At 42.8% G+C, this 25,259-nt stretch overlaps 1 protein-coding gene across 1 annotated transcript in view; it reads left to right on the forward strand.

The window, feature by feature from the left end:
• The first annotated feature begins 1,270 nt into the window (after positions 1 to 1,270).
• Positions 1,271 to 25,259, forward strand: part of SORCS2 (sortilin related VPS10 domain containing receptor 2) — an 843,800-nt gene continuing 819,811 nt past the window's right edge. Inside the window, exon 1 of the mRNA XM_073342594.2 lies at positions 1,271 to 1,689. Coding sequence (XP_073198695.1) covers positions 1,288 to 1,689 — 402 coding nt within the window. The 5' untranslated portion in view covers positions 1,271 to 1,287. The remainder of the gene's footprint in view (positions 1,690 to 25,259) is intronic.

Genomic DNA, 25,259 nt, shown 5'->3' on the forward strand with positions numbered 1-25,259 from the left:
GGCCCCGGGTGGTGGGGCTCAGGCTTCGGCTTTGGTCCTGGGCACCAGGAAGTCTAACACCAGCCCTGGCAACCTCATTAAAACAGAGTCATGACCCACATTGGGGTCCTGACCCACAGTCTGAGAACTGCTGAATTAAAGTATTTGTATCCTAGGCATATACACAAGGGGGTGGAATTAAGATGGCATAGACAACTTTAATTCTGGCAGTTCCTAACTTTTGAGTGCTTGACTTTGCAACCTTAATGCTCTTTTAATGGGGCTTGTGTGTATGTAATTATATACACACCCACACCATTATTTACCAAGCACTTATACTGTATAAGGCTGAGCACAAGTCACACAAGAAGGACAGGTTTCAGAGTAACAGCCGTGTTAGTCTGTATTCGCAAAAAGAAAATGAGTACTTGTGGCACCTTAGAGACGAGCTCACGAAAGCTTATGCTCAAATAAATTAGTTAGTCTCTAACGTGCCACAAGTACTCCTTTCCTTTTTACAAGAAGGACAGGTTTCAGAGTAACAGCCTGTTAGTCTGTATTCGCAAAAAGAAAAGGAGGACTTGTGGCACCTTAGAGACTAACCAATTTATTTGAGCATAAACTTTCGTGAGCTACAGCTCACTTCATCGGATGCATTCATTGTAGCTCAGGAAAGCTTATGCTCAAATAAATTGGTTAGTCTCTAAGGTGCCACAAGAAGGACAGTTCATGTGACAAAAGAATCTACCCTCTAAAAGAAAAGACAGAGGCTGGGCCCTAGACACACTCTGAAGCCCAGAGGATGGAGTAACTTGGGATAGCTTGGAGTGGTTGTTTTCACTTCTGGTGCGCATTCATACACAAAGAACATTCAGGAACTGCAGGAGTTTAGATTTTGCAAGGCAGGCTGTAACAGCCAGCTGCGCTGCTCCTGTCATCCAGATGTCCATTATTAGCAGCAGGGAGCGGCCTCCAACCCAGGGCCACGAATGATCGCCCAGGAAGTCTAGGGGTGGGTGGGGGTGGGGGTGGGAGTGGGACCGGGACCCAGCCTTCCCAGTAACATTAGGTGCAGCTGTGCTGGGCTCTGCTTCTCTCCGGCTGCCTGCGCCTTGGGCTTCAGAGAGGAGCCAGCAGATGGCGGCGCCTCTCCTTGGCTGGGAGCGGAGTCCCGAGCACGTTGTTTCCAGTGTAAACCCTCGCTTTGGTTACAAACCCTGCCTCCCTCCCCTCCCTCCCCCCTCCGGAGGCTGTGTATCTGTCTCACATTCACATCCCAGCCTGTCACTAGCACATCCGAAGGCGAGCATGGCGCAAAGGGGGCCACTCGTGCCTGCAACAGGGACCCTCCGCAGGACAGCCCCTAGCCTGGCGCTGCTGCTGCTGCTGCTCGGTGCCTGCTGGGCTGCGCGCCCCTCGGAGCAGCGGGGCGGCCGGAGCTCCAGCTGGGTGACCCGGGCAAGCAGGAACCCGCGGGAGCTGCTGTTCCGCCCCGGCGGCGGCGGCGGCGGCGGCCGGGAGGAGGCGAGTGAGCTGGGGCGCGCTGGCGAAGGCGTGGGGGCTGCTGCGGGGAGTCGCTCCGGGAGAGCATCCTCCACCTCCTCCCGCCCGGCCAGGGAGCAGGTCTCTCTGATCAGCACCTCCTTCGTGCTCAAAGGGGACGCGTCTCACAACCAGGCGATGGTGCACTGGACTGGCGAGAACAGCAGTGTAAGTAGGGGCCCCTCCCCAGTCAAAGCCATCCAGCCCGCGGGTGGGGGCATCGTCCCGCCCGCCCCCCCAGCTGAGAGCCCAGCCCCTGCCGCCCCTGCGTTATATGGCCCCAGCCCTCCGCGCTGTATTACGGTAGCTGTTCCCTTCCCCACCCCGCTGCCTCGGGGAGCCTTGCCGGGGGGCCTGGCGTTCCGGCGTCGGTGCAGCAAAGCAGCCCTTTGCTTGCGTGGCTGGAGGCGGCGGGTGACAAGTGCATCCCAGGCTAGGGCTCAGGCAGGTCCAGGGCGGAAACTGGTCTCCTCCTCCTTGGCCACACGCCGGTACTCCGGCAGGGGAGGAAAGAGGGTCGCCCTGATTTGGGGGAGGCCGGGAGGAAGAGATGTGACCAGGGGCAGCGGCAGCAGCAAGTCCCACCCCGGTTGAACGACTTCCCCAGAAAGTTTGGAAAGTTTGCAGCGTGCATCCCGCACATAGATGGAGAAGGGGGTTGGGGGGGGTGGGACTGCACCTGGGGCAGGTCTCCCGAGCTCGGGCTGCCTCCTCTGGCCCGAGACGCTGCTCAGGCTGCATTGGCCGCTGGGGCTAAGGGGCAGGTTGGGGGTGACTTGGCGGGAGGATCGGGCCCGAGAGATGGAAAGTTATCTCGGTTTCTTATCCTCGGGCGGCTGTCGGCAGCTCCAGCAGACGCCTAGTGGCCGGTCACACCCGCCCCGTGTGATGGGGAGGGAGAGAGCAGCGGCCAGAGGATTATCCCCTCCAGCCCTTCATAAAAGTGCCAGATTAAATTGTCGCGGCTCAATCGATTCACCTCAAATCAATCGCCTGCTTCTAATCCCTGGCCCGTGTGCTAAAAGGCCCGAGAGGGTAAAAAAACACAGCGGAGGCACTTGGTTGTAAAACAGTGGCGCCGGGTCATCGGTCTCAGTTTGAGCTTCATTCTTGGGCCTGCTAACGCGCCCTTGGGCAGAGGGCACGGGTGGTGGGGAGGCTCCCGTTCGAACACTTCCATCTAGGGCGTACGCACCCACTCAGCTTTCCAGCTTTCCTTCCCATGACCCTGCTATTCTGTCTCATTTCACAGTTGCACGTTATCTTTTGTCAGCCCCCAAACCCAAAGACCCTTTCATGCCGCTGAAAACGGCGCTCTGTCGCTCCCTGCAGCAGCTGACCCTGGTCTGGTCTCACCTGTGCAAGTCGCACACAAATGGAGGCTCTGCTGTTTGATTTGGTCAAAAATGCATAGAGTTTATGGAGTCAGGTGCCTTGATCTCTCTGCTCAGAAACCCACGGGACCCATTCTGTCCTATGGTGTAAATGGATGGTGAAACTTTTATTTTACTGTATCCATTATACTTCATTGTACTTGCTCCTTTTTGAATCTTCTAACAAACTGGCTTCCTATGTACTGATCGAAGTTTTATAAAAATATTTTGCTGACACTGGTGCTTTTTTGTAGGTACTGTACACCAAGTTTCAGAACTTTGTCACAGTTAAAGCAGCGTGTGACCTTGTAATATTTACATTTAACTAATTATATAAGGCCAACTTCTCTGCTGGGATAATTCCATTAATTCAGCCCATTATCTGTTTTTAACTAATATTCAATCTCATCTTTATTTCCTCTATATCCACAGATGATGGGTATATATTTGAACAGATGGTTTCTGGGATTTGCTGCTTTTGAATTTATCCTACAGTAAGACATTATTTCATAACATTGTGTAGCATAGGTAAATATTACACAGCACCAGGCATTGTGTAATGTCTATATAACCACATAGGCGGTGAAATCTTGTTATGAAAAATCTAGAATGATTTTCTCCTGAAGATTTTTAGCATTTCTGGAAAATCTCTGCTTTATTTCATTGTAGATTAGCTGAGATCCTCGCCTTTGTTTGAACGTGAGCTTTGCAAATTATGCATAGTGTTCATTTACACTTGACTCCGTTCAGCAAGCATGCACTGTGTTTCCCATAAATGTATGGATTAGCATCTTCCCCTTCGGGTTGTCCAATCCACTTTGTGCTAGCTCTGCTAGTGGGTCGCACAAGAACAAGAGCTGTCCTGTGAGCAGGCTGGCTGCTTGTGTTAATGCTTATTATATAATCGGATATTTTCGTGTGTCAGAGTTGGAGTCAGCATCATAAAGCTTGATGCCTAGTTTCTGATTTACTTAGGAGGGAAATGTGAACTGATGGCCATTTTCTTTTCATGGAAAGTATTGCAAATCATTGGCATATTTCTCTAGTTTTGTCCTTTCCCTGTTTCTGCTTTCAGAATAATGCCATTTCTTTTCATGGGCAGTGCTGGCAGGCTGTTAGGGCTATTTTTCTGTCTTGAAAATATCACTATTAAAAAAGTTGGCTCAAGTTCAGATTTTTATGTACAAAAAATGTAACGGCGTTCATCCACAGTACTCTGTGCTCTCAAACAAATACCTTGCTAATCCACACACTTAAAACTAGTGGTCTCTCCCCATCTCTCCGCAAATATTTAATAGCAGATGCTGCAGTGTTAGCTTGTATTGCTAAGATTTCGTTATTTTTTCACGATATTCTACAATGTGTGTACTAGTATATGATGAAGTAGTTTCCTCAGTAGCAAAAATACATGACACTGTCAGAATGGAATAAATTTGATGCATTATCTTATTCTTTTATTGTTTGTGCACTTATTAGTTTACTAAATTCATTAATGTGTGGCGGGACTCCACATCATTAGTGCAAATAGATGTTTGCTACTGTGTTTACTAATTCAGAGACAAAAATGTTTAGTTGTGCTGTGCTATTTCAAAATCATGCTGTTCAGCGTGCCTGCTATCAGCTGGACTGTCCCATAGTGGGCTGGACCAATGATCTGGAGGTGAAAGGCTTTCTATCCCATTACCACACACCTGAGCACCTCGTTTGTTTGCTTAGCATGCTTTTAAAAAATATGTAGGTGGCAGGAATTTTCATCCCCCCTGATTCATTAGACTTGTCTGCTAACATGTTTGGTTGGTTGTGTTGTAGAATATGAGTTGATAAAGCAATGAGGAACCAAAAGCTGCTACAAAGAAGTGATCTGAGGATTGCAAAGAAGGTACAGAACTAGTCTGTCTGAGAAAAGTGGAAGAAGTGTGTCAAGTTCATGCAGTGAGGATGAGATGGAAATGATACAAGCAAATATCACTGTTCTTCATTCAGTTGTGAGTTTAAATACCACAGGCAAGAAAAAACCCTATTGAATTTAACTAAGGACCTGATTTACAATCCATTGAAGTCTGTGGAAGACTTCAATGGGCTCTGGTTCAGGCCCTACATCCATGTTAGAAAGCAGGAGGAACTTTTGATTAACTTCTGATAAGTGTTTGGAGCAAGGAACAATAATCTAAGAGAAAAAATTAATAGAAATGGTTGCCAACTTTGTGCCTTATCTTTCACCATTGTAATAATGTCATAACTCCCCTCGACCTCAGTAGGGAAGGATGGAGCCAGAAGCTACTGAGGGCCTGATCCAAAGCCCACTGAAATCAATGGAAAGATTCCCATTGGTAACAGTGGACTTCAGATCAGGCCTTGCGCCTCCTTGTGAGGTGCTGAGCAGGCTTGGATTCAGGTGGCTATCATGAACCGCCACCCATGCCGCTATTTTTAGCATGCTAGTTCCAGCAGAGCTAGTGTGTCTGCCTACCTGCATTGGGAATCACACCTCCCAGCTGCAGTGTGGATGTAATCTGAGGACAATGGTGCTGGAACAATTTTTATACTGGGAGTGCTGAAGGCAGAAACCTTGTTGTTAATACTTCAAGCAAGAGGGTGTGGCAGCACTCCCTGCACCCCTTGTTCCTGAACCTATGCCTGAGGATGGTGGGAACTTCTTTGGAGGCACTCAGCACTTTGGTTCAGGAGCTAAACTAGTTCTCTCATACTTTACAGTAGTGGTGGTTGAAAATTTGGCAGCAATGAGCTCTAGACAACCATATAGCCTGTTAAACACCTTGCCTTGTAAAATAAAGGAGAAAAAACACAGTAGGATTATTCCCTGGAGCTCCCTGACGGAGAGACAAATAATCATAAATGGTGAGTGGGCAGCTGTTTCTCAGAAGGTTGTTCACCTGCATGAGTATTTCATTGAAAGCACTGCCATGGAACACTCATGTGTGGATCAAGGACAAATAAACAAACTTGGAAAGGGCTTAGACTGCTTGATGTAAATAAATTTTAAAAAGCTCTGTGCTCATCTTGTAAATCCTACTGTGTTTCAAAGGAAGTGCTTAATTTGTAGTTGCATGAGGAGGCCATAAATTAAATTTATCCTTTCCCCCTCTTTTCTCTGCTTTAGAACTCTGCTGTGTACTTTTGTTATCCTTTCTTAGTGTAGTAATTTTTCAGAATTAAAGAAATGTTGGGTTTGATAGCAGAGGGTGTATACAGTTGCAATGGTTGTAAAGTGAGCTTGAATGTCTAGGAAGATCACTGAACACTTCCTCATTCTGTTAATATAGGGAGCCATGTAAATTGCTTCCCGTTTTGTGTCCTCATTACTTTGTTTTGTATGCTGAAGAATTAATTATTTATAAATTCCATAAACAGTAAGCTTGTCCCTGACCTTTTCTGACAGTAGTCTGTCTAGTCAAAAACATTGTTGGGGATGCAAGCCTTGCAAAGTTGGTACTTTTAATGTCAGTAGCTTAGCTGGTTAGTTCATTCCTACAGTCGATGTTTGCACTTCCCCTTCCCCTGTTGCTTCAAAAGTGCAAGGAGATCTGTCTTGCACTTGTACTTCCAAACAAAAGTTTTTGTAAGTGGAACTAATTTCCTAACCTGTCCTAAAAATCATAAATTGGAGGCTTGACTGCTGGGTTGCACAATGTGCCGTTAACATCCACAAGAGGTATTGATTGGTAGTCACTTATCTGATAAAATAACAATACTTTTTCTATCAGGGTATATATCACAATATTTACAGTTTGCCATTTGTACAAATCATCATTATGCTGTGCTAAATGTAATATGCAGCTTTTAAAGTTTACTAGGGATACAGTATTCCTATCTGATTTAGGGGAATATTATTTTTAGTGAAAAGCTTTAAACAAACAATTGTTCTTTAGAAGTAGAGAACTTAAAGCCATTCAGTGTTCTGTGATTACAAAGTAAACAGTTTCTTCACAGTATTGGACTCTTACTGACTCCTATAGGGAATATCTATTTTACCGTAGTGTTCACTTGTGTTTTAAAAAAAATCAAAATTAAGAGAAATACTTGAAGAATGAATCTTATATTCAGATATGATCTTGGATGATGTGTGCAGGCTGCTAAAGTGTTGTGAACAGGACTTCAGCCAACTAGTTCTTAAATCTTCAGTTTCACAGTGTCTGTACTTCCTTTTTTGTTTGCTTGACAATATTAAGTCTGTGCAGTCACTCATTTGCCCAGTAGGTTGGTGTCTTGGTCCTATGTAGCCCTCATAAATGTGTAGCACAGGGATACAATAAATGCATTTATATACTTTTAAAAAGATCCAGCATTTAGTAGTTTATCAAAGAAAGAAAGGTCTGTTGTGTATATAGACAGTAGTTACAGTAGTTATGTATACATAGGAATTTATCTACTTTAACAGCCCAGTTAATCCAGATTTTTCATTATTTGATAAACAAGTATTTTGCTTAATTTAAAAATGTTACTTTTTGCAATGCAGTTTCACCACATATGATTTATACAATCCAGTGACCACTAAATGTATTCTTTTGGCAGATATTTTATTTCATTGGTTTACTGTTTTGTTCAATTTGCAATAAATTGTGCTGTTGGAATCCATAAAGAAGATTGACTTCAATATTCCTGTAGCAAAATCTGTAACTGTGAATGTAACTATTCATCCAAACTAAGCAGCACTCCATCTTGGAGATTTTTGGCTCTCTTTATCATGAGTGGCCAGATTATTGCTTATGGGACAAAAAAGAGAACATAGTCAAAACTCCTGACTTCCCGGACTTAATAAATGACAGATGTATTGCAGACTGCAAGGCAAGTTCCCCACAGGGAGGATTTTTTTTTTTTTAAAGATTCTTTGAGGTGTTGGTGAAAATAAAAACAAAGTTATTCTGAAAGGATTTGCAGAATCTTACACCAAAAGCACTGAGCTTTTTTCGAATAAACTATATTCCAAGTTTAATATAATGATAAAACAAAACATAAACTTTGTAGTTTGTATTATTTTTTCCTCCATTTTACTGTTTTTTCCTTCTTTTGGATGTTCTCTGTATCTCAACAATTTCATCAAGTGAAGGTAGGGGGCAGCACCTCTGTAGACACAGACAACCCAGCCCCAGCACCTCCCAAGCAGACTCCTGAAATTGACCCATACATTCATAATTAAATGTGTGCGCCAACCCTTTTTTTTTGTGTGTGTGGGAAGGATATAATACATTTCAGACCTGATTCATCAAGGAGAGGAGCAGAATGTAAAGAAGTACCTCCCTACTGCTATGGCCAGAGACAAGGTGCTTGGAGGAGGGTGGGGGAAATGAAAATGGAGGTAAAAGAAATGTAGCAACTAATAATAAAGATGTAATATCTCTAATACTGCAGACACACAGTGTGTGCATGGATAAACCAAACCGGGATTTATAATATCTCATTGGAGAAGTATCTAGGTTTTTGGCATCAGGAATATATCCTGAAGTGGAAATTTCAGACACTACCCTTCACAGACTTGACAATACTAGAAACCTATAAATAGAGACATTTGGAGAGGGAAATGAGAAAACTCCTTTTAATGCTACTGATATTCAGTGAGTAGGAGAATCTTTTGGAAGGAAGAAGTAGGGGAAATGATTATTTTACTGAAGAACAGGGACTGTCCCTTATGAATAGGCACTTTCAGTTGACACCTTTAAATAACGTGAATGTCTAGTATGAACTGTTAAGCGATCCTACTGGTTCCTCAGTTCTTATTATATTATTTGCATTGGGTAGCACCTAGGAACTCCAGTCCTAGAACAAGACTCTATTGTGCTAGGCACTGTACAAATATAGACAGAAAGATGCTTCCTGCCCCAAAGAGCAATCTTGCAGTCTACAATTTAATCCTTCATACACTCACTGGGTAGAAGAAATGAGACTTTCATGTGCAGTAGGCATTGGTGCGTAGAGATTGTGTAACGTAAACCTGGCATCTGCACAAACAGATCCTCCTTTTACACATTGATATGTAAACACGTTGACACATGTTGCAAACTCATTTGAAAGTTTTCCTAAATAGATACATTTGTTATTGATGAGTTTAGAATTATGTTGTATTGTGATATTCATGTCTATGTAAATTTTAATAATAGTCATAGCTAGAAACAATATTTTATATATATATATATATATATATATATATATACAGTGTGCAAAATGCCATACTGTTTTTGGCAGTAGTGTGTATCTTTGACTGATTCAGCAATGCATGGAGTGCAGTGGAAGGACTTTGGCCATGATCATGCAGACACTTAAGCACACTGTAATGGTATTAACAGCTGTAGCTCTACTGTCTTCAACAGAATCACTCACGTGAGCGAAGTTCTTCACATGTTTACCAGTATTAAGGATTAGGGCCATTGACTGCAAATTCACCTGGTGAAAGTTAATCAGAATTCTGAAGGACATTAAGAAGGAGTAAGACATATGATCCAGTGTTTAGGACGCTAACCTGAGACTCAGTTCAATTCCCTGCTTCACCACAGACTTCCTGTGTGACCTTGGGAAAGCCACTTAGTCTCTTTCTGCCTCAGCTCCCTACCAGTAAAATGGGGATAATGGTACTTTCCTACCTCACGGGATTGTTGGAAGGATCAATAAATGCATTAAAGATTGTGAGGTGCTCAGATACTATGGTAGTGGAAGCCATTTATGTACCTAAAATAAATTAGATTTTCTATAGCCTTGGCAATTTTTAGTTTTCTTGCAACTACTTCATAATGCACTAAAATTGCAGAATCCTAGAAATTAGAGTTGGAAAAATTCTATTAGATCATTTAGTCTACCCTACTACTAATGCATGCTTGTTCCCATGAGTGGATCTTGTAGCGCTTAGTTCAGCCGATATCTTAAGTGACTGGGCTTCTGTTCACATCTGTAGGCAGATTATTCAAAAGTCTGAGTTTTTGCTGTTAGGACAGTGGGGTTTTTGGTTTTTTTTTGGTAATTCAACCTAAATTTTTCTCTTCTTATTTTGTCTGATTATTCCCAGTTACTCCATTACACCACCTAAAATAATTTTCCTTCCTTCTTAGTCTTCATATGCTTCCGATTCTTCTAAACAGTAATCATGTTTTCACTTTAGTCATTGTTTCATTAAGTAAAACTCACTTAAATCTTCCTTCTTGAAACAGACTTGCCACCTAAGTACCATTATTATAAACACAGACAGAGAGAGAGAATAGTTCTTTTCTGAATTTCCTCCAGTTTCTCTTTCTTCATTACCCCAGGTCCTCCAAAAATAAAACTGTAGAAAAGTCTTTGTTAGTAAACTGTGATTCATTTTTTTCATAATGAGAATTTAAAAGTACTTTGATAAATTTGGCCAGTACTTAAATTCCAAAGGGTTAAAGCTCATTTTTATGCATTGTTTAAAATGACATTGTTTGTTAATATTTTGTTCTTTTAGATGGAATCATAAATTAACAATTTATACATGTCCGTGCCCATTTCCCCTGAGATCTGTCTCTCTTATGTCTTCCTTTTTTAAGCACGTGCCAGATGGTTGAGCTACATGGACAATTGGAGCTGGGCAGGAATTTTTCAATGTACTGTTTGGGTGTTTTTTGGCTCAAAAATGTCAATTCATCAAACTCACAACAGTTTGCAAAACAGGGTTGATTTCAACAAAATTTACAGTTTGAAAAATTATTGGAAAACAAGTTTCAAAATTGTCAACCAGGGATGTTTTGATGACATTTTCAAAATGAACAATTTCTTTTTTGAGTCAAAATGACGCTTCAATATCTACTAAATTTAAACTTTAAAAAGTTGAGTCAAAATTATCAAAATGTTTCAGTTGACCTGAATAAAAAAAAAAGGATTTCCAAAAAAATTTAATATTTTTTTTTTTTACTTTTTGTCCTGATTTGGGATGGGAAGTGTTTTTGTTTTTATAATATTAAATTTATGCTGGATGGGAAAAGCATTTTCCTCCCAGCTCTATGGCCAATGCTGTAGAAGTCCAGTCTCCCATTCCCAGCTGCTCAAAAGCAGAAGGGTGACCAGTAGTGACAGGATGCATGTTTTGTATCACCCTTGGGCTAATGTGTGTAGGCAAGGCAGGTGGCAAGCTACTCTGTGTGCAGTGCTAGTCCATGCAAAAATGTTCTCATGTTGTTGTTGTTACTTGTCTTCCCTCCCCAACATGTAAGAGTTGTGGAGAAGGGATTGTCTTTTTCTGTTTGTACAAGATCTAGTACAATGGGGCCCTGACCCTCGACTGGGGCTCTAGATGCTACTGTAATCCAAATAAATAATGGTGATGCTGATTGAGAATTGAGCTGTTCCACCCTTCAGCTCGGGCTATGTGAAACTTCCCTCTCCCTAGACTCTCTCATTAAGCTACTGCATAAAGGAGTTGATTTTCTCAGCTACTGGAGAATAGCCTGTTTATGATTAATGCATACCCACACTTGCCTCCAACAACCATCGTTCCTGAAAGGCGGATGCTCAAGGGAGTGAAGTTAAAGGGTCAGCAGGAATACATTGAAACTGCTCTTTCAGCTTGGGGCGGTGTTTCACCTTTTTCAACATGACCAGTTTTGAAGAAGTATTGGTTTCTTTGTCGCAAACATGATTGCACCAGGGGATTGTAGGCTGTCACTAGATCTTCCAGGTGTCTAGCTTTATAAGATATTCTTCAGTATCTGGCTCCCTGGGAGTGCGCTTATCAGTTGTTCCTCTTGCAGGATTGGAGTTGTTTGTGGGTCTCTCACACAAAACTAATAAGCAGCGCTCATTAAATCTTAGTGTTGGCCTTCTGTGGTAGACAAGAAGTGTTCTGAATGTCTGTATTTGTTCCTTTTGTGGATCTACATGCTGCCTTGGATTCACCTATATCCCAGATACTGACTGTTTGCAGCCTGAATTTTCCATCTGTGCAATCTTTCTAACTACTTTAAAAGACACTGTCAAGGGTGGGAAACCTAAAATTAGACCTGACAGCTGTTCTTTGGTTTGTGGATCTGCATGTGTACATCACTTCTCTCATCCTCTGTCTTCTCATTCTGTGAACAACAGGGGTATTAATAAATGAGAAACACCTGATCAGGATTCTTGTATATTTCTGTATCCCTGGGGGTTAGAATAAAGCAGGCAGCTGTGTGAGTGCTCACATGGAATCCTGTCACCTGGGCTGGACTGCCCAGTAGAGTGGTTGGGAGTTTATCCAAGTTGCAGCTCTTATTTTAGAGCAACTGGTAAACTTTTGTAGGTCTCTGGAAGTCCCTCTAAAACAGTGTCCCATCTTTTTCAGCCTGCAGGCCAAATACATGATTTCAACCCAGTCAAGGGGCTACAAGAAACAGGTTGGGGCAGATTCTCTGCTCTGTTCTGCCCCCACTTTCTGGCTCAGGCAGCTTGAAGGGAGCAGAAACCACCCACAAGTTCCGGTTGGGAATCCCTCAGCTTCAGAAGGTACAATGGGTTCAAAGAGGGAGCTGCATTCCTGCAGTCACCAGTGGGGGTATTGTCCCTGGTGTACCATAACTAGCCGGTAAGAATTAGAGAAGCTAATTAGAGAAGCCTGTTCTTTCATCTGTCATGGCTGTGATAGAGAATCAGGGAGTCATAACTTGCTGTTGGCTCTGAGCTTCTCTCCTTCTCCTCCCCTGGGTTGGTCTGAGTGGCTGTGTAGGGGAGGGGAGTCAAAGAGACTTGAGATCTGATCCTGCTCTCTTTGGTGCTCCCACCATCTGGCAAGGAAGCAGACAGTGGAGCAACCAGAGCTATGCTCATCCCTCTTAGTCCTTGTTTCACGCTGTCTGTAGACTCAGATAGATGTCACTGCCTTGGCTCCACGAGGCTCCCATTTGGAAGATTAGACCCTTGTGGCTTCAGAGGCAGAAACATTTTTTTAAAAATTGAAAGATGAGATTCAGCACAATCTACATAAACATCTCCTGTGGTTTGAATCTGGCCTGTGGTCGGATGTTTGACATCCTTACCATGGAGGGTAACAGCTTTCAGTCATCACCTCCCTGGGTGGATTTGATTGATCACTTTGGAAATGAAAAGCTCCATATCCCATTACCAGTCATCCAGCTGTGTAATCTATCTCTCTGTCTGTACCACCCTAATCTAACTATTTATATATCCCCCCCACCGTGGTATCTGTGCCGTGGAGTCATCCAACCTCACTCACCCCAGTTTAATAAAAACTCTTAAATATTATGTTTAATACGCAAATGAGGCTCTGTGGGGAACTATGAATATTGCCATAATCCCAGATATCACTATGGATTTTGTTACCTGAATTTAGTTCAGATACTAGTGGATACTTATAATTCATATGACACAAGCATAGAAATGTAGGACTGGAATGAACCTCGAGAAGTCATCAAGTTCAGCCCCCTGCGTGGAGGCAGGACCAAGTAACCTAGACCATCCCTGACAGGTATTTGTCCAATCTTTTCTTAAAAACCTCCAAGGAGGGGGATTCCACCTCCTCTCTTGGAAGCCTATTCCAGAGTTTAACTACCCTTATAGTCAGGTTTTCTTAATATCTAACCTAAACCTTCCTTGCTGCAGATTAAGGCTATTACTTTGTGTCCTACTCCTTCAGTGGACACAGAGAACAATTGATCACAGTCCTCTTTATAACAGCCCTCAACATATTTGAAGACTATTCTCAGGTCCCGTCCCCACTCAGTCTTCTTTTCTCAAGACTCAATAGTTTTTTAACCTTTCCTCATAGGTCAGGTTTTCTAATCCTTTTTTCATTTTTGTTGCACTTCTCTGCACTCTCTCCAATTTATCCACCTTTTTGCTGAAGTGTGATGCCCAGAATTGGACACTGTACTCCATCTGAGGCCTCATACCGATATGACTTTTTGCAAAGCATTCCTCATTATTTTTTTGTTGCAACCTATTGGTACCAAATCTGTTTCCCCATGAAATTAAATATTTACAGGCTGTGACGTAGTGCAGCTATTGAATAAGAATACATCTGGAAGAATTAAAATGAATGACACGTCTTTGAAAAACAAATGTGAGCTGCAGATAGTACAGACAGCAAATGTATGTGGAGTTGTCACGATTGGGCACTCTGCAGCTCAACATTCAGGCTAAGCTGCTCACATGGCTGTAACTGAGCCTTGCAAAGGTGAAGTTAAAAGCAGCAAATGCAGCTGATGCCACTAAATGAAAACAAATTACTAAGGCCATATAGTGTGTCTGTAGGTAAGTTGTTGCACTGATATCAGCAGTTGTTGTGCAGTCCCTGCAGTTTATGCACTGAAGGAGATTGGTAGAATTAGTATGCTTTGATGTAATATGAAAGTGACATTGTCTTAAGGAGCTGAATTATAATAACTGAAAACTTTTCAGGTGCATAAATCCAGTGATGAGCTGCCAGAAGCTGAAGAACCAGTTTCTTCAGTCGCTCCGGGTCTTTGGCAGCACTGAAGGACCCGCCGCCAAAGGCTCGGAGCGAGTGAAGGGCCTGCCGCCGAAGGCTCGGAGTGCCACCGGGTGAGTAAAAATTCACAGGGGAGCCTGCCCAGCCGGGACGGGCAGGACGGTCCCATGGGCCGCAGTTTGCCCAGCCCTTTAACAACTGGTTCTAAACAGGCTTTGAAATTTAACAACCGGTTCGCGCGAACCAGCTCCAGCTCACCATTCAGTAAATCATACATCTTATTTTAAAGACATGAGCATCAGAGAATGTGTATGTATATGGAAGAGTGTGTGTTCTGACACAGCAGGTCTCAAATTCAGGTCTCTGTTAGCTTTTCATTGTTGATACGTTTGCCTATTACTGATCTTTGAGGGCTCAATCTTATCTTTGCCACCAGCTCTGAGCAAGGGGCAGTATGGTGTTGCACTGCCCCTGGAACAGACGAAAAGGCAGAGTTTGACACTCAGTCACAGAGCCATTCTGAGGAGGAAGTACCCTGTACCAGGTGCAGCACACATGTAGCTACACTCCTCACCAAGCCTGGCCCTCTTGCATGGGGAGGAGGGTAAAGTGACAGCTCTAAAGAGGCTGATCTTTTCTGAATGCTGCTCTGCATGATCTGGGTAGTACTCACTTGCCTCTGTCAAGCTCTGACGTCTAACTTTTGCAACTTTTCTTTGTTTTATTATTTTAATCAAAGCCAGTAGATTGTGATTTGGGTTTTTTAAATACTTGATAAGAATAGTGTATTTGCTTATCACTGGGGCAGTGCAGGATTTATGATACCCTTAACTATTCAGTGCTTGATCTTTGGAAATAATGTGATGAAGAGCTATCTCCGTATTTAGCAACCTTTATTTCAAAACTGGTTAAAGCTTTTTGGTTTTGGACTAGCAATCTTAGGGTCTGTCCCTGCAATGATTTTCACACGCTTAAATACAGCCATTCAAGTCAGTGAGACTACTTATGTGCTCATAGCTAAGTAAGTCTTGGCTGGATTGGAGTCTTGTGTGACTTGTAACAATAGTAGGCAGAAAACATAGACACAAGGTTGATTTTAAGTTGACTGAATCCTTTTTTACAAGCTATATTTGTATTAATGCAGGAGTGAAGGAACAGATATTAATGGGAGCCTTCGGTGTGTATCCCGGGAAAGAATTTGATCTTGCTATGGAAAACAACGCAACTACTCATGCAATTAAGCAGAAATGCTGTATTTTCATTATGAGTAATTTTAAGTGAGGACTGCAGTAGGAAATAGGTTGATTCAGGGAGGAGTATTAAGATCAAATTGGGGGAGGGGTGGCACTGGATCTGTGGTTGTGTAGCAAGATCAGGTCCCATGTGAAGTTATTGTGAAGTTTCTATCACCTTGGGCCAAAGTCTTTTGAAAACTTTAATTCTGGAAATACCAGAAAATAGACCCAAACTGGTTCTGAAATTGTAGGTTTGAGGTTAGACACAGGGTTTTGAATTCTATTCCCTTTGTGATGCTGGTAGATCAGGTGCCAGCTCTTGATAAGCTGGTAGGTGTCAGCTGAGCACTGACAAATTCATACCTGGAAACCAGACTAGCTCACCTGTGTGTTAATATTGTTCAAGATAGGTATTAGACTGGTAAAGATGTGTTTAGACTCTATAAAATGCTTGTAAGTTGCTGGATGCATTAACCTTTACTTCTAATATCCGTATTCTATGCTATAAGGTAATATGTAAATTTTGCTTGATCATGCCTGTTCTGAACTTGTGAATCCAGGCAGGAGGAGGGTTCCCCCACCCATCATGAAGGACTATCAGAACTAAGTGGGCCATTGTGAAGCATCACAATACAAAGAGTGGGCTAATGGTCCTGTCACACCTGTGAAGATACTATGCGCAAAGAAGCATGTCCCATCAGCCTGAATTCTGGAAGAGGGAAATAAAAATAGCTGACTTGAAAAGTTTTCATCTTTTTGCTGTTTGGACTCTCACAGGGTGAGAGCTAGGAAACAAAAGCAGAAGTCCCTGGGTTAGCCCTAAAACAGGGGTTCTCAACCTTTTTCTTTCTAAGGACCCCACAACATGCTATAAAATCTCCACGGCCCACCTGTGCCACAATTGGCTTTCTGCATATAAAAGCCAGGATCAGCATTAGGGGGTAGAAAGCAGGGCAGTTGCCCAGGGCCAATGCCACAGGGGGCCCTGCAAAGCTAAGTTGCTTGTAGCCCCTGGCTTCAGCCCCAGGTGGTGGGGTTTTGGCTTTCTGCCCTAGGCCCCAGCAAATCTCATGCTGGCCCTGCTTGGCAGACCCCCGGAAACCTGCTTGCAGCCCCCCAGGGGGCCCTGGACCCCTGGTTGAGGTTCACTGCCCTAAAAGATGTTCAGTGCTGAGAGATTCCTATAACTCTGTTACCTTTTGGAACCATAGACTGTAACTCGTGTATATATGCTGCCTGATTTAAACTGCTAATAAACCTTCAGTTAGTTTAGTACAGGATTGGCTATAAGCATGGTCTTTGGTGTGAGATCTAAGGTACAAATTGACCCGGGGTAAGTGACTGGTCTCTTGGAACTGAGAGCAACCTGAATATTTTGTGATCTTTGGTATAAGTGATCATTTATCACTAAGTCCAGCTTGCCTGAGTAGCAAGATAAACTGGAATGCCCAAGAGGACTGTCTGTGACTCTGTGGTAAGACTGTTATGTTAGGAGTTCACATTTTGTTTCTGGGTTGGTGAAATCTAGTTATAGAACATACCATCAGTTTGGGGTGGCTGCCCTGCTTTTTAACAGTCTGCCCTGAGGTTGGCACTCACACTTCAGACAGAGTGACACCCACTCATGTCCCAAATTGAAAAGGGTTCAGATTTGAGCTTTGGCTTCTGAATATTCTAAGCAGTAGAAATATTAGACATTGTAGCCAGAGCTTAGAATCTTGAAAATGATCCCTAAATAGTTTGATTAAAGTGGTATCTTATTTCCAGCGGAGTCTCTTAAAAATAGCAAATAAGCCCTATTAGGGTTGTGGTGACATTAAAAAGCATTGCCACACCCTGCTATGTGCCATTGTTAAAATAACTTATTGTTTTCATTTGCTCTTAAAATCTAGTAGCAGGTTCCGACTTAGTGAGGAACATGTATTGTTGCTTGAGTTAGAGACTGTTATTTCAGGGGGTGAAACATACATGAAAAACTGTCACCTTGGTGTCTTTTCGCTGTTGTGTACTGAAGCATTTTTTTAGAAATATTTCAATAATTCATTCATTGGAAAGACGGGATATATGTTCTGAATGTTTTCTCCAGCTATCTGAAGTTGGATTAATGCTAGTTAAATGGACAGTCTTGTCTGCTTGAGGATTAATCTTGAATTCAAGGCATTAGTCTTTTGGTACATGAGTGGTAGATGCTCTTAATTACAAGTGAAGTCTCATCTTTTATTTATGAAAGTTTACCTAACATTATTCAAATGTCTGGCCCTTTCTAAATCATTAAGAAATGGATACCTTTGATGTCTGAATGCTTGACTTTAAATAGTCGATCCTTCCTTGTGCTGTGTGGGAAAGCTGTTTTGATGTACACAAGCTTTGCTGCTTGTTAGCTGAAGGCTTCTGTGGCATAATTAGGCTTGGTTTGCTGGTTCGGTACAAACTGTTGGTGGAAATGTTTAAAAAAACAAATAAACAACCCCACCAACTTTCTGATCAAATGGAGAGTCATGGCAGTGATTTGAAGCCCAGTTAGTGGGTTTTTTTGTTTTTGTTTTTTTTAAAAGGCCTGACTGTTGCCTGTCTGTCCCCAAGGGTTTTGGGAAAGGCTGGGGGCAAAGGTCATTTGAAAACCTTCTTGCCCTTTCTTATTTAGGAATGTCTCATGATCTTTTTAAAAAGGTATCTAGCTCTTCCTCTACAGTTTTAAAATGAGCTAGAAGGGCAGCAATTAAATCATTTTCCTGTGTGACAATCTAGTGGGCTATCTATCTCTAGGCCCCAGGGAATTCTCAGCTGGTATAAATCAGCCTAGTACCATTGACTTCAATGGAGCTATATTAAATTTCATCAGCTGTAGATCTAGCTCCTAAATTTTGGTTTCTTCTATAATTCTCATTTGAAAAAAATAGGAGGAACCTGTGTGTGATGGGGTGTGCACCCCAGCCAGGCCCTGAAGGAGTTACTTTGGACCTGAGGGGTCAATTTGTAGCCAATCACTTCTTAGTGCAGGGGTGGGCAAACTTTTTGGCCTGAGGGCCACATTGGGGTTACAAAACTGTATGGAGGGCCAGGTAGGGAAGGCTGTGCGCCCACCCCCTATCCGACCCCTGCCACTTTCCACCCCCTGACTGCCCCCCTCAGAATCCCCAACCTATCCAACCCCTGTGCTACTTGTCCCCTAACCTCCCCCTCCTGGGACCCCCCGCCTCTAACTGCCCCTCCCAGTACCCCACCCCCTGCTCCCTGTCCCCTTTCCACACCCCCGCCCCCTGACAGGCCCCCCGAGACCCCATGCCTATCCGACCCCTTCCCCTGACTGCCTCCGCCCCATCCAACTCCTTCACACAGTGTTGGAAAGAAGGGAGGAGGGAAGGTACAGGGGAGCAAGAAACATATGGAATAGACTCAGATAACTTCACTGGTTCTTCATTCCTCTCTCTCTGCATTTGTCTTTCTTTCTTTTTTTTTTTTTAAATATCTTCACCATTCTCTTTCTCAACATTTTTATTGCATTTGTGTAGAAAAAAGCTGTTCACTCAATCATGGATTCCCCCGCCTGCTTCTGTCTTTGTTCTTTTTGTTTTTACTCCCTTTTTGGCCCCCTGGCCTCCTTTCTGTGCATTTGTTTATTTCATCTTTTTTCCTTCTTTCTTTTTTTTCTATTTGTTTTTCAATATCTGTAGGGTCAGCAGAAATAGACCAGAATAACATGTTACATATAGAAGGGCTGGCAGCTGAAAGAAAACTAATATCCTGGTCAGTTTCCCTCTGTAGCCACTTCCTACAGAAGGAAACTGACTGGAATTAGTTAATGGCGTTTTGCATCAATCTTTCTGCACACTGAACCAGATGCAGAGGAAAAGTGGCCCAGATTGCACAATCCTAGTCACTTTCCCTTTGCAGAAGGCTTCTTCTATGTGGTCTGATTTTAAGAAATGCAGAGTGCTGTAATGTCACAAAGGTATAGGGAGTTGTGGTTCTCAGGTCTTTCAGGATCAGACCTGTAAAGCCTTGCTTTCCCAGGATCTGATCCAAAGCCAATTAAAAGACTCCCATTAACTTCAGTGGGCTTTGGATCAGACACTGAAATACCAAATTGGCTGGGCTGCTTTCATGTCTGGTAGTCAAGATGCATCTAGGGTGACAGTGAGGCATAGTGGATGTCTGTCATAGGGTAGTGAACCTGCTGTACACAGGTATTAAATGAAATCCCTAACTTGCTCTCTTTGAGACTGAACTTAATGGGAAATCTGGGATATTTTCTTGATGACACTTAGTATGGCAACTTCCTTCTTTTTTGTACTTACTGTAACATCATATGCAAACTCAGTTTAGTAAGTACCTTTGTTGATGTGGTAGTATACCGTCAGCATGTCTGAGGCAAATGTCACCATGTTGTGATATGACAAATCTGTCACTAGCTTTTAAAAAAAGACAACCCTAACTGATCTTGAAAAAATGAACCTGTTTAGATTATTCCTAAATATGAGGTAAACAGGGTCAATCAGAAGTTCAGAAAGCAAAAGCTTAAACTAATTTTTTTATTACTTTTAATTTCTTAGAGGGTCTTTGTTATATGTTGATGTCATAAGACCAAATCAGGAGGATGAGATGGATGGGCATTTCTAGAATAAATAATAGAAATATCCAGAACACAAGATGTAGTAGTAATAGAGGACCTTAACTGCCCAGATATCTGTTGCAAAAGAAATATGGCAGAACACAAAAATGTCTGATAGGTTCTTGGAATGTATTGGGGACAATTTATTGTTTCAGAATGTAGAGGAAGTAATCGGGGGATAATCATTTTAGACTTGATTCTGACTAATGGGGGAATTGGTTGCAAATCTGAAGGTTGAAGGCAATTTGGGTGAAAGTGATCCTGAAATGATAGATTTCATGATTGTAAGGAAAGGAAGGAGTGAGAGCAGCAGAATGAGGACAGTGGACTTCAAAAGAGCAGACTTTAACAAACTCAGAAAACTGATAGTTAAGGTCTTACGGGGAGAAAACATAAAGGTAAAAGTCAATTAGGAGAACCGGCAGTTTCTCAAAGAGACAATGCTAAAGGCAGCAAACTATCCAGATACGAAGGAGAAATAGGAAGAATAGTAAGAGGTCAGTATGGCTCCATCAGGAGCTCTTTAATTACTTGAAATCAAAAAGCAATTAGTCCTTGTTTCTACTTTTTGTAGGTTTGTAACGAGGAGTACACAAGAATAGAACAAGCATTATGGGACAAAATTAGATAGGCTGTGGTACAAAATGCATTACACCTAAGAACGAACATAAAAGGTCATAAGAATAGTTCTTAGAAGCACATTAGCAGCAACAGGAAGAAGGAAAGTGTGGTCCTTTACTTACTAAAGAAGGAGAGCTTATAACTTATGTCATCAAGAAAGATGAGGTGTTTAAGGCCTATTTTACTTCAGCCTTCACTAAAAAGATAAATTTCAACCTAATACTTAACACAATTAATATTAACAAGGCAGAAAGAACATAAGGTAAAATAGGGAAAGAACAGGTTAGAGACTATTTAGGTAAGTTGGTTGTATTCAAGTTGGCAGGGACTGATGAAATTCATCCTCAGGGTACTTAATTAAATTGTCATGGGATAAGAGGCAAGATCCTTGCATGGATTGAGAACTGGTTAAAAGACAGGGAACAAAGGGTAGGAATAAATGATAAATTTTCAGAATGGAGAGGGGTAACTAGTGGTGGTCCCCAGGGGTCAGTTCTAGGACCAATCATATTCAACCAAAGCATAAATGATCTGGAGAAAGGGGTAAACAGTGAGGTGGCAAAGTTTGCAGATGATACTAAACTGCTCAAGATAGTTAAGACCAAAGCAGACTGTGAAGAACTTCAAAAAGATCTCACAAAACTAGGTGATTGGGCAACAAAATGGCAAATGAAATGTAATGTGAATAAATGTAAAGTAATGCACATTGGAAAAAATAACTCCAACTATACATACAGTATGATGGGGGCTAATTTAGCTACAAGTAATCTTGGCGTCATCGTGGATAGTTCTCTAAAGACATCCACCTTATGTGCAGTCAAAAAAGCAAATGGGATGTTAGGAATCATTAAAAAAGGGATAGAGAATATCTTATTGCCCTCATATAAATCCATGGTACGCCCACATCTTGAATACTGCATACAGATGTGGTCCCCTCATCTCAAAAAAGATATACTGGCATTAGAAAAGGTTCAGAAAAGGGCAACTAAAATTATTAGGGGTTTGGAACGGGTCCCATATGAGAAGAGATTAAAGAGGCTAGGACTTTTCAGCTTGGAAAAGAGGAGACTAAGGGGGGATATGATAGAGGTATATAAAATCATGAGTGGTGTGGAGAAAGTGAATAAGGAAAAGTTATTTACTTGTTCCCATAATATAAGAACTAGGGGCCACGAAATGAAATTAATGGATAGCAGGTTTAAAATAAATAAAAGGAAGTCATTCTTCACTAAGCACGCAGTCAACCTGTAGAACTCCTTGGCTGAGGAGGTTGTGAAGGCTAGGACTATAACAGGGTTTAAAAGAGAACTGGATAAATTCATGGAGGCTAAGTCCATTCATGGCTATTAGCCAGGATGGGTAAGGAATGGTGTCCCTAGCCTCCGTTTTTCAGAGGGTGGAGATAGATGGCAGGAGAGAGATCACTAGATCATTACCTGTTAGGTTCACTCCTTCTGGGGCACCTGGCATTGGCCACTGTCGGTAGACAGGATACTGGGCTGGATGGAGCTTTGGTCTGACCCAGTATGGCCATTCTTATGTAAGGAACTAGCTGAAGCAATCCTGGAACTGTTAACAATTATCTTTGAGAACTCCTGGAGGATAGCTGAGGTCCCACTAGGACTGGAGAAGGGCAAACCTAGTACCTCCCTTTATAAAGGGGAATTAAGAGGACCTGAGGTATAGAGACCAGTCAGCCTAACTTTGAGACCTGGAAAGAAACTGGAACAAGCTATTAAACAATCAGTTTGTCCATTCTTCAGTAGCTAATCTGTTTAATTGGCATATTCTTCAGCTTCGACACACACAAATTATGAATCTGTCCAAGGGCAACCCTGCAACTCTTACTCAGTAGTCTTTATTCAGGTGAAGTCTTTACAAGTGTTGCAGGATCAGGAACTAATATAGGATCTTCATATTTAAACAGCAGAATCATAAAATAATTTGGAACAATTGTGACTTGACAGAATTTGAATGCTACAAGAAGGAAGACATGGAAGACAATAGCTTTGTTTTTATTTGTATTTCTCTTTGTTCAAGGCTGGTTAAAGGCAATACCAAAACATACTGATGTAGGCAGAGTCAGGATGAGCTCTACCCTGACATCTGGTGGTGAGTCGTAGTGGGTTGTGGAAAAGAACTTCAGGGGCTGATCTCATATGCATAGGCACACCCACCCCGCCTAGATGGTCACTTTGCCTGCTGTAGGAGCCCCAGTTTCTCTGTTGTTGGGGCAGGAATAAACTGTTGTTATCCTGATTATGTGAATCAAGGACTGGAACTGTACTTGGCCTTTTTGTTATGATGGAGGGACTCACCATCCACTAAGCAGCACTCGCTAGGCAAGGGTCATAGGTTCTAAAACCCAGTGAAGGGAGAGAGGCTGGGGATAGGTATCAATACCTGGTGGTATGGGCCCCATGGTGAGGGCCTTACATGCTAATTGTACTTCCTCCTCTCTCCACTCTGGAATATCGGAGCTAATTTTGATTCCATTAGGAATCTAGTTACCGGCTGCTGAGCTGAATTCACTTTGGGCCAATGGTGCACCAGCACCGAGGCTCCCCTACTACAAGCTGAAATCACAAAAGAGCTGAACTGTCTAAGAGCTGAAATCACTGAGCGTTGTGTTAAGTAGTGAGGGAGCCTGAAGATATATTGTGGAGTAGTTTGCGGGACGGTTAGCAGAGCGGCTCTTGGAGCAGAGCAGTTTGTGGGATGGCTAGCAGAGCGGCTTATGGGACGGCTGGCAGAACAGAGTGGCTGGTGGAGCGGAGCAGTTTGTGGGATGCCTGGAGCAGCTCATGGGGGCGGCTGGCAGAGCGGAGTGATTCATGGGACGGTTGGTGGAGCGGAGCCCCATGGAGAGATGGGGCAATTGGCTTTGGACCACGTAAGATGCCCCTTAACGCGTGCCCCCCCCATCTCCACCCAGGTTGGGAGGTAAAACTCTGCAGATAAACTTTCGAACTTTGGGGCTGCAGTGACCAGGGAGAGAGACTTTTTTGGGGTGTTGGACTTTTGGGACTTTGGGTGATTTTGGGTTGCTGGACTCAAGAACCAAAGGGAAAGGACACGCCCCAATCTGCTTGGGGTCGGTTTTTTGCTCATGGGTTGTGTTATGAATCCTGTTGGTGGTGTTTCCCCAACATAATGCCACATTCTTTCTCTCTGTTATTAAAAGGCTTTGCTACACTCAGACTCTGTGCTTGCAAGAGGGGAAGTATCTTTGAGGCGCCCAGCGGGGGTGGTATATATTTGTCCCAGGTCACTGGGTGGGGGCTCGAGCTGGTTTTGCATTGTGTTATTGGAATGGAACCCCTAGATACTGAACCCAGCCCTTGTTGCTGCCAACTCTGACCGGCAGAAGGGTTACACTAGACAGTATGTCTTATACCATAGCTTCAGGGCATATTCAACTGGGATAGCTTTATTAGGTTAACTAAACATAACTAACCTAAAGCAGTAGTATATAACATATCCATACAGTGGGCCTTTTAGGAGGTTTTTATATTACACATATCTACAAATACAATGGCCGTATGAAAGTTTGCAATGAAGGTGGTAAGTAGGGAGATTCAGGGATAGGACATCCTTGAATCATCCTGAGACAAAGGGAGCGGAACCAGGACATAACAGTCCTAGGGTGTTCCTAAGTGCCTTTTGCCTCAGGTATGGCACTGCTTTTAGAGAGCTGAGCTCATGAGCTTCCCTGCTCATTGCTTTCAGTCAGTGTTGAGTTGGTGTTGCATGACTACACAACAGTGCATCTTAGTTCTCCCAAGTAGCGGTGGGTGAAGGGGCAAGTTCATAATTCTTTTCTGGTCTGGGGAGACCAAAGCAGGCGTCTATAGAGACGTACAAACCTCAAACAGCTTGAAAATCTGGTGTCTGGTCTGGAAATCTTCTGAAACCAGCCTCTCTTATGGGATTTACAATCCTATGAGCTTTTCCCCCAGATTTAGCAATATCATGAGAATAGAATGTAGTCGGTTCTGTGCCAGTGTAGGGACAGAGTGGTGGTGGGTTGTACCTTTCCTATTCAGGTGATGTCACACTATGGCAATTCCTGTGGAATTATCAAAGAAGGATGGTCTAATGGCTAAGGCACTAGCTTGGGATTTGGGAGACCCATATTCAATTTCCTATTGTAGCACAGACTCCCTCTGTGATGTTGGGCAAGTCACTGAATCTGTGCCTCAGTTCCGCATCTGTAAAATGCCTTCCCCCCCCTCTTATCTGACAGAACTGTTGTAAGGGTACATTAAAGATTTCAATGTGCTACAGTACTGTGATAATTAGGGCTGTACCAAATGGTACATTGTTGTTGATTTCATGGTCATAGGATTTCAAAAATAGTAAATTTCATGATTTTCGCCATTGAAATCTGAAATTTCACGGTGTTGTAAATTATAGGGGTCCTGACCCAAAAAGGACTGTGAGGGGGTTGTGTGTGTGTGTGGGGTTGCAATACTTCTTCCCTTACTTCTGTGCTGCTGCTGGCGGCAGCGCTG

The sequence above is a fragment of the Lepidochelys kempii genome, chromosome 4, assembly GCF_965140285.1.
Source record: "Lepidochelys kempii isolate rLepKem1 chromosome 4, rLepKem1.hap1, whole genome shotgun sequence".
In the NCBI taxonomy this organism is placed as follows: Eukaryota; Metazoa; Chordata; order Testudines; family Cheloniidae; genus Lepidochelys; species Lepidochelys kempii.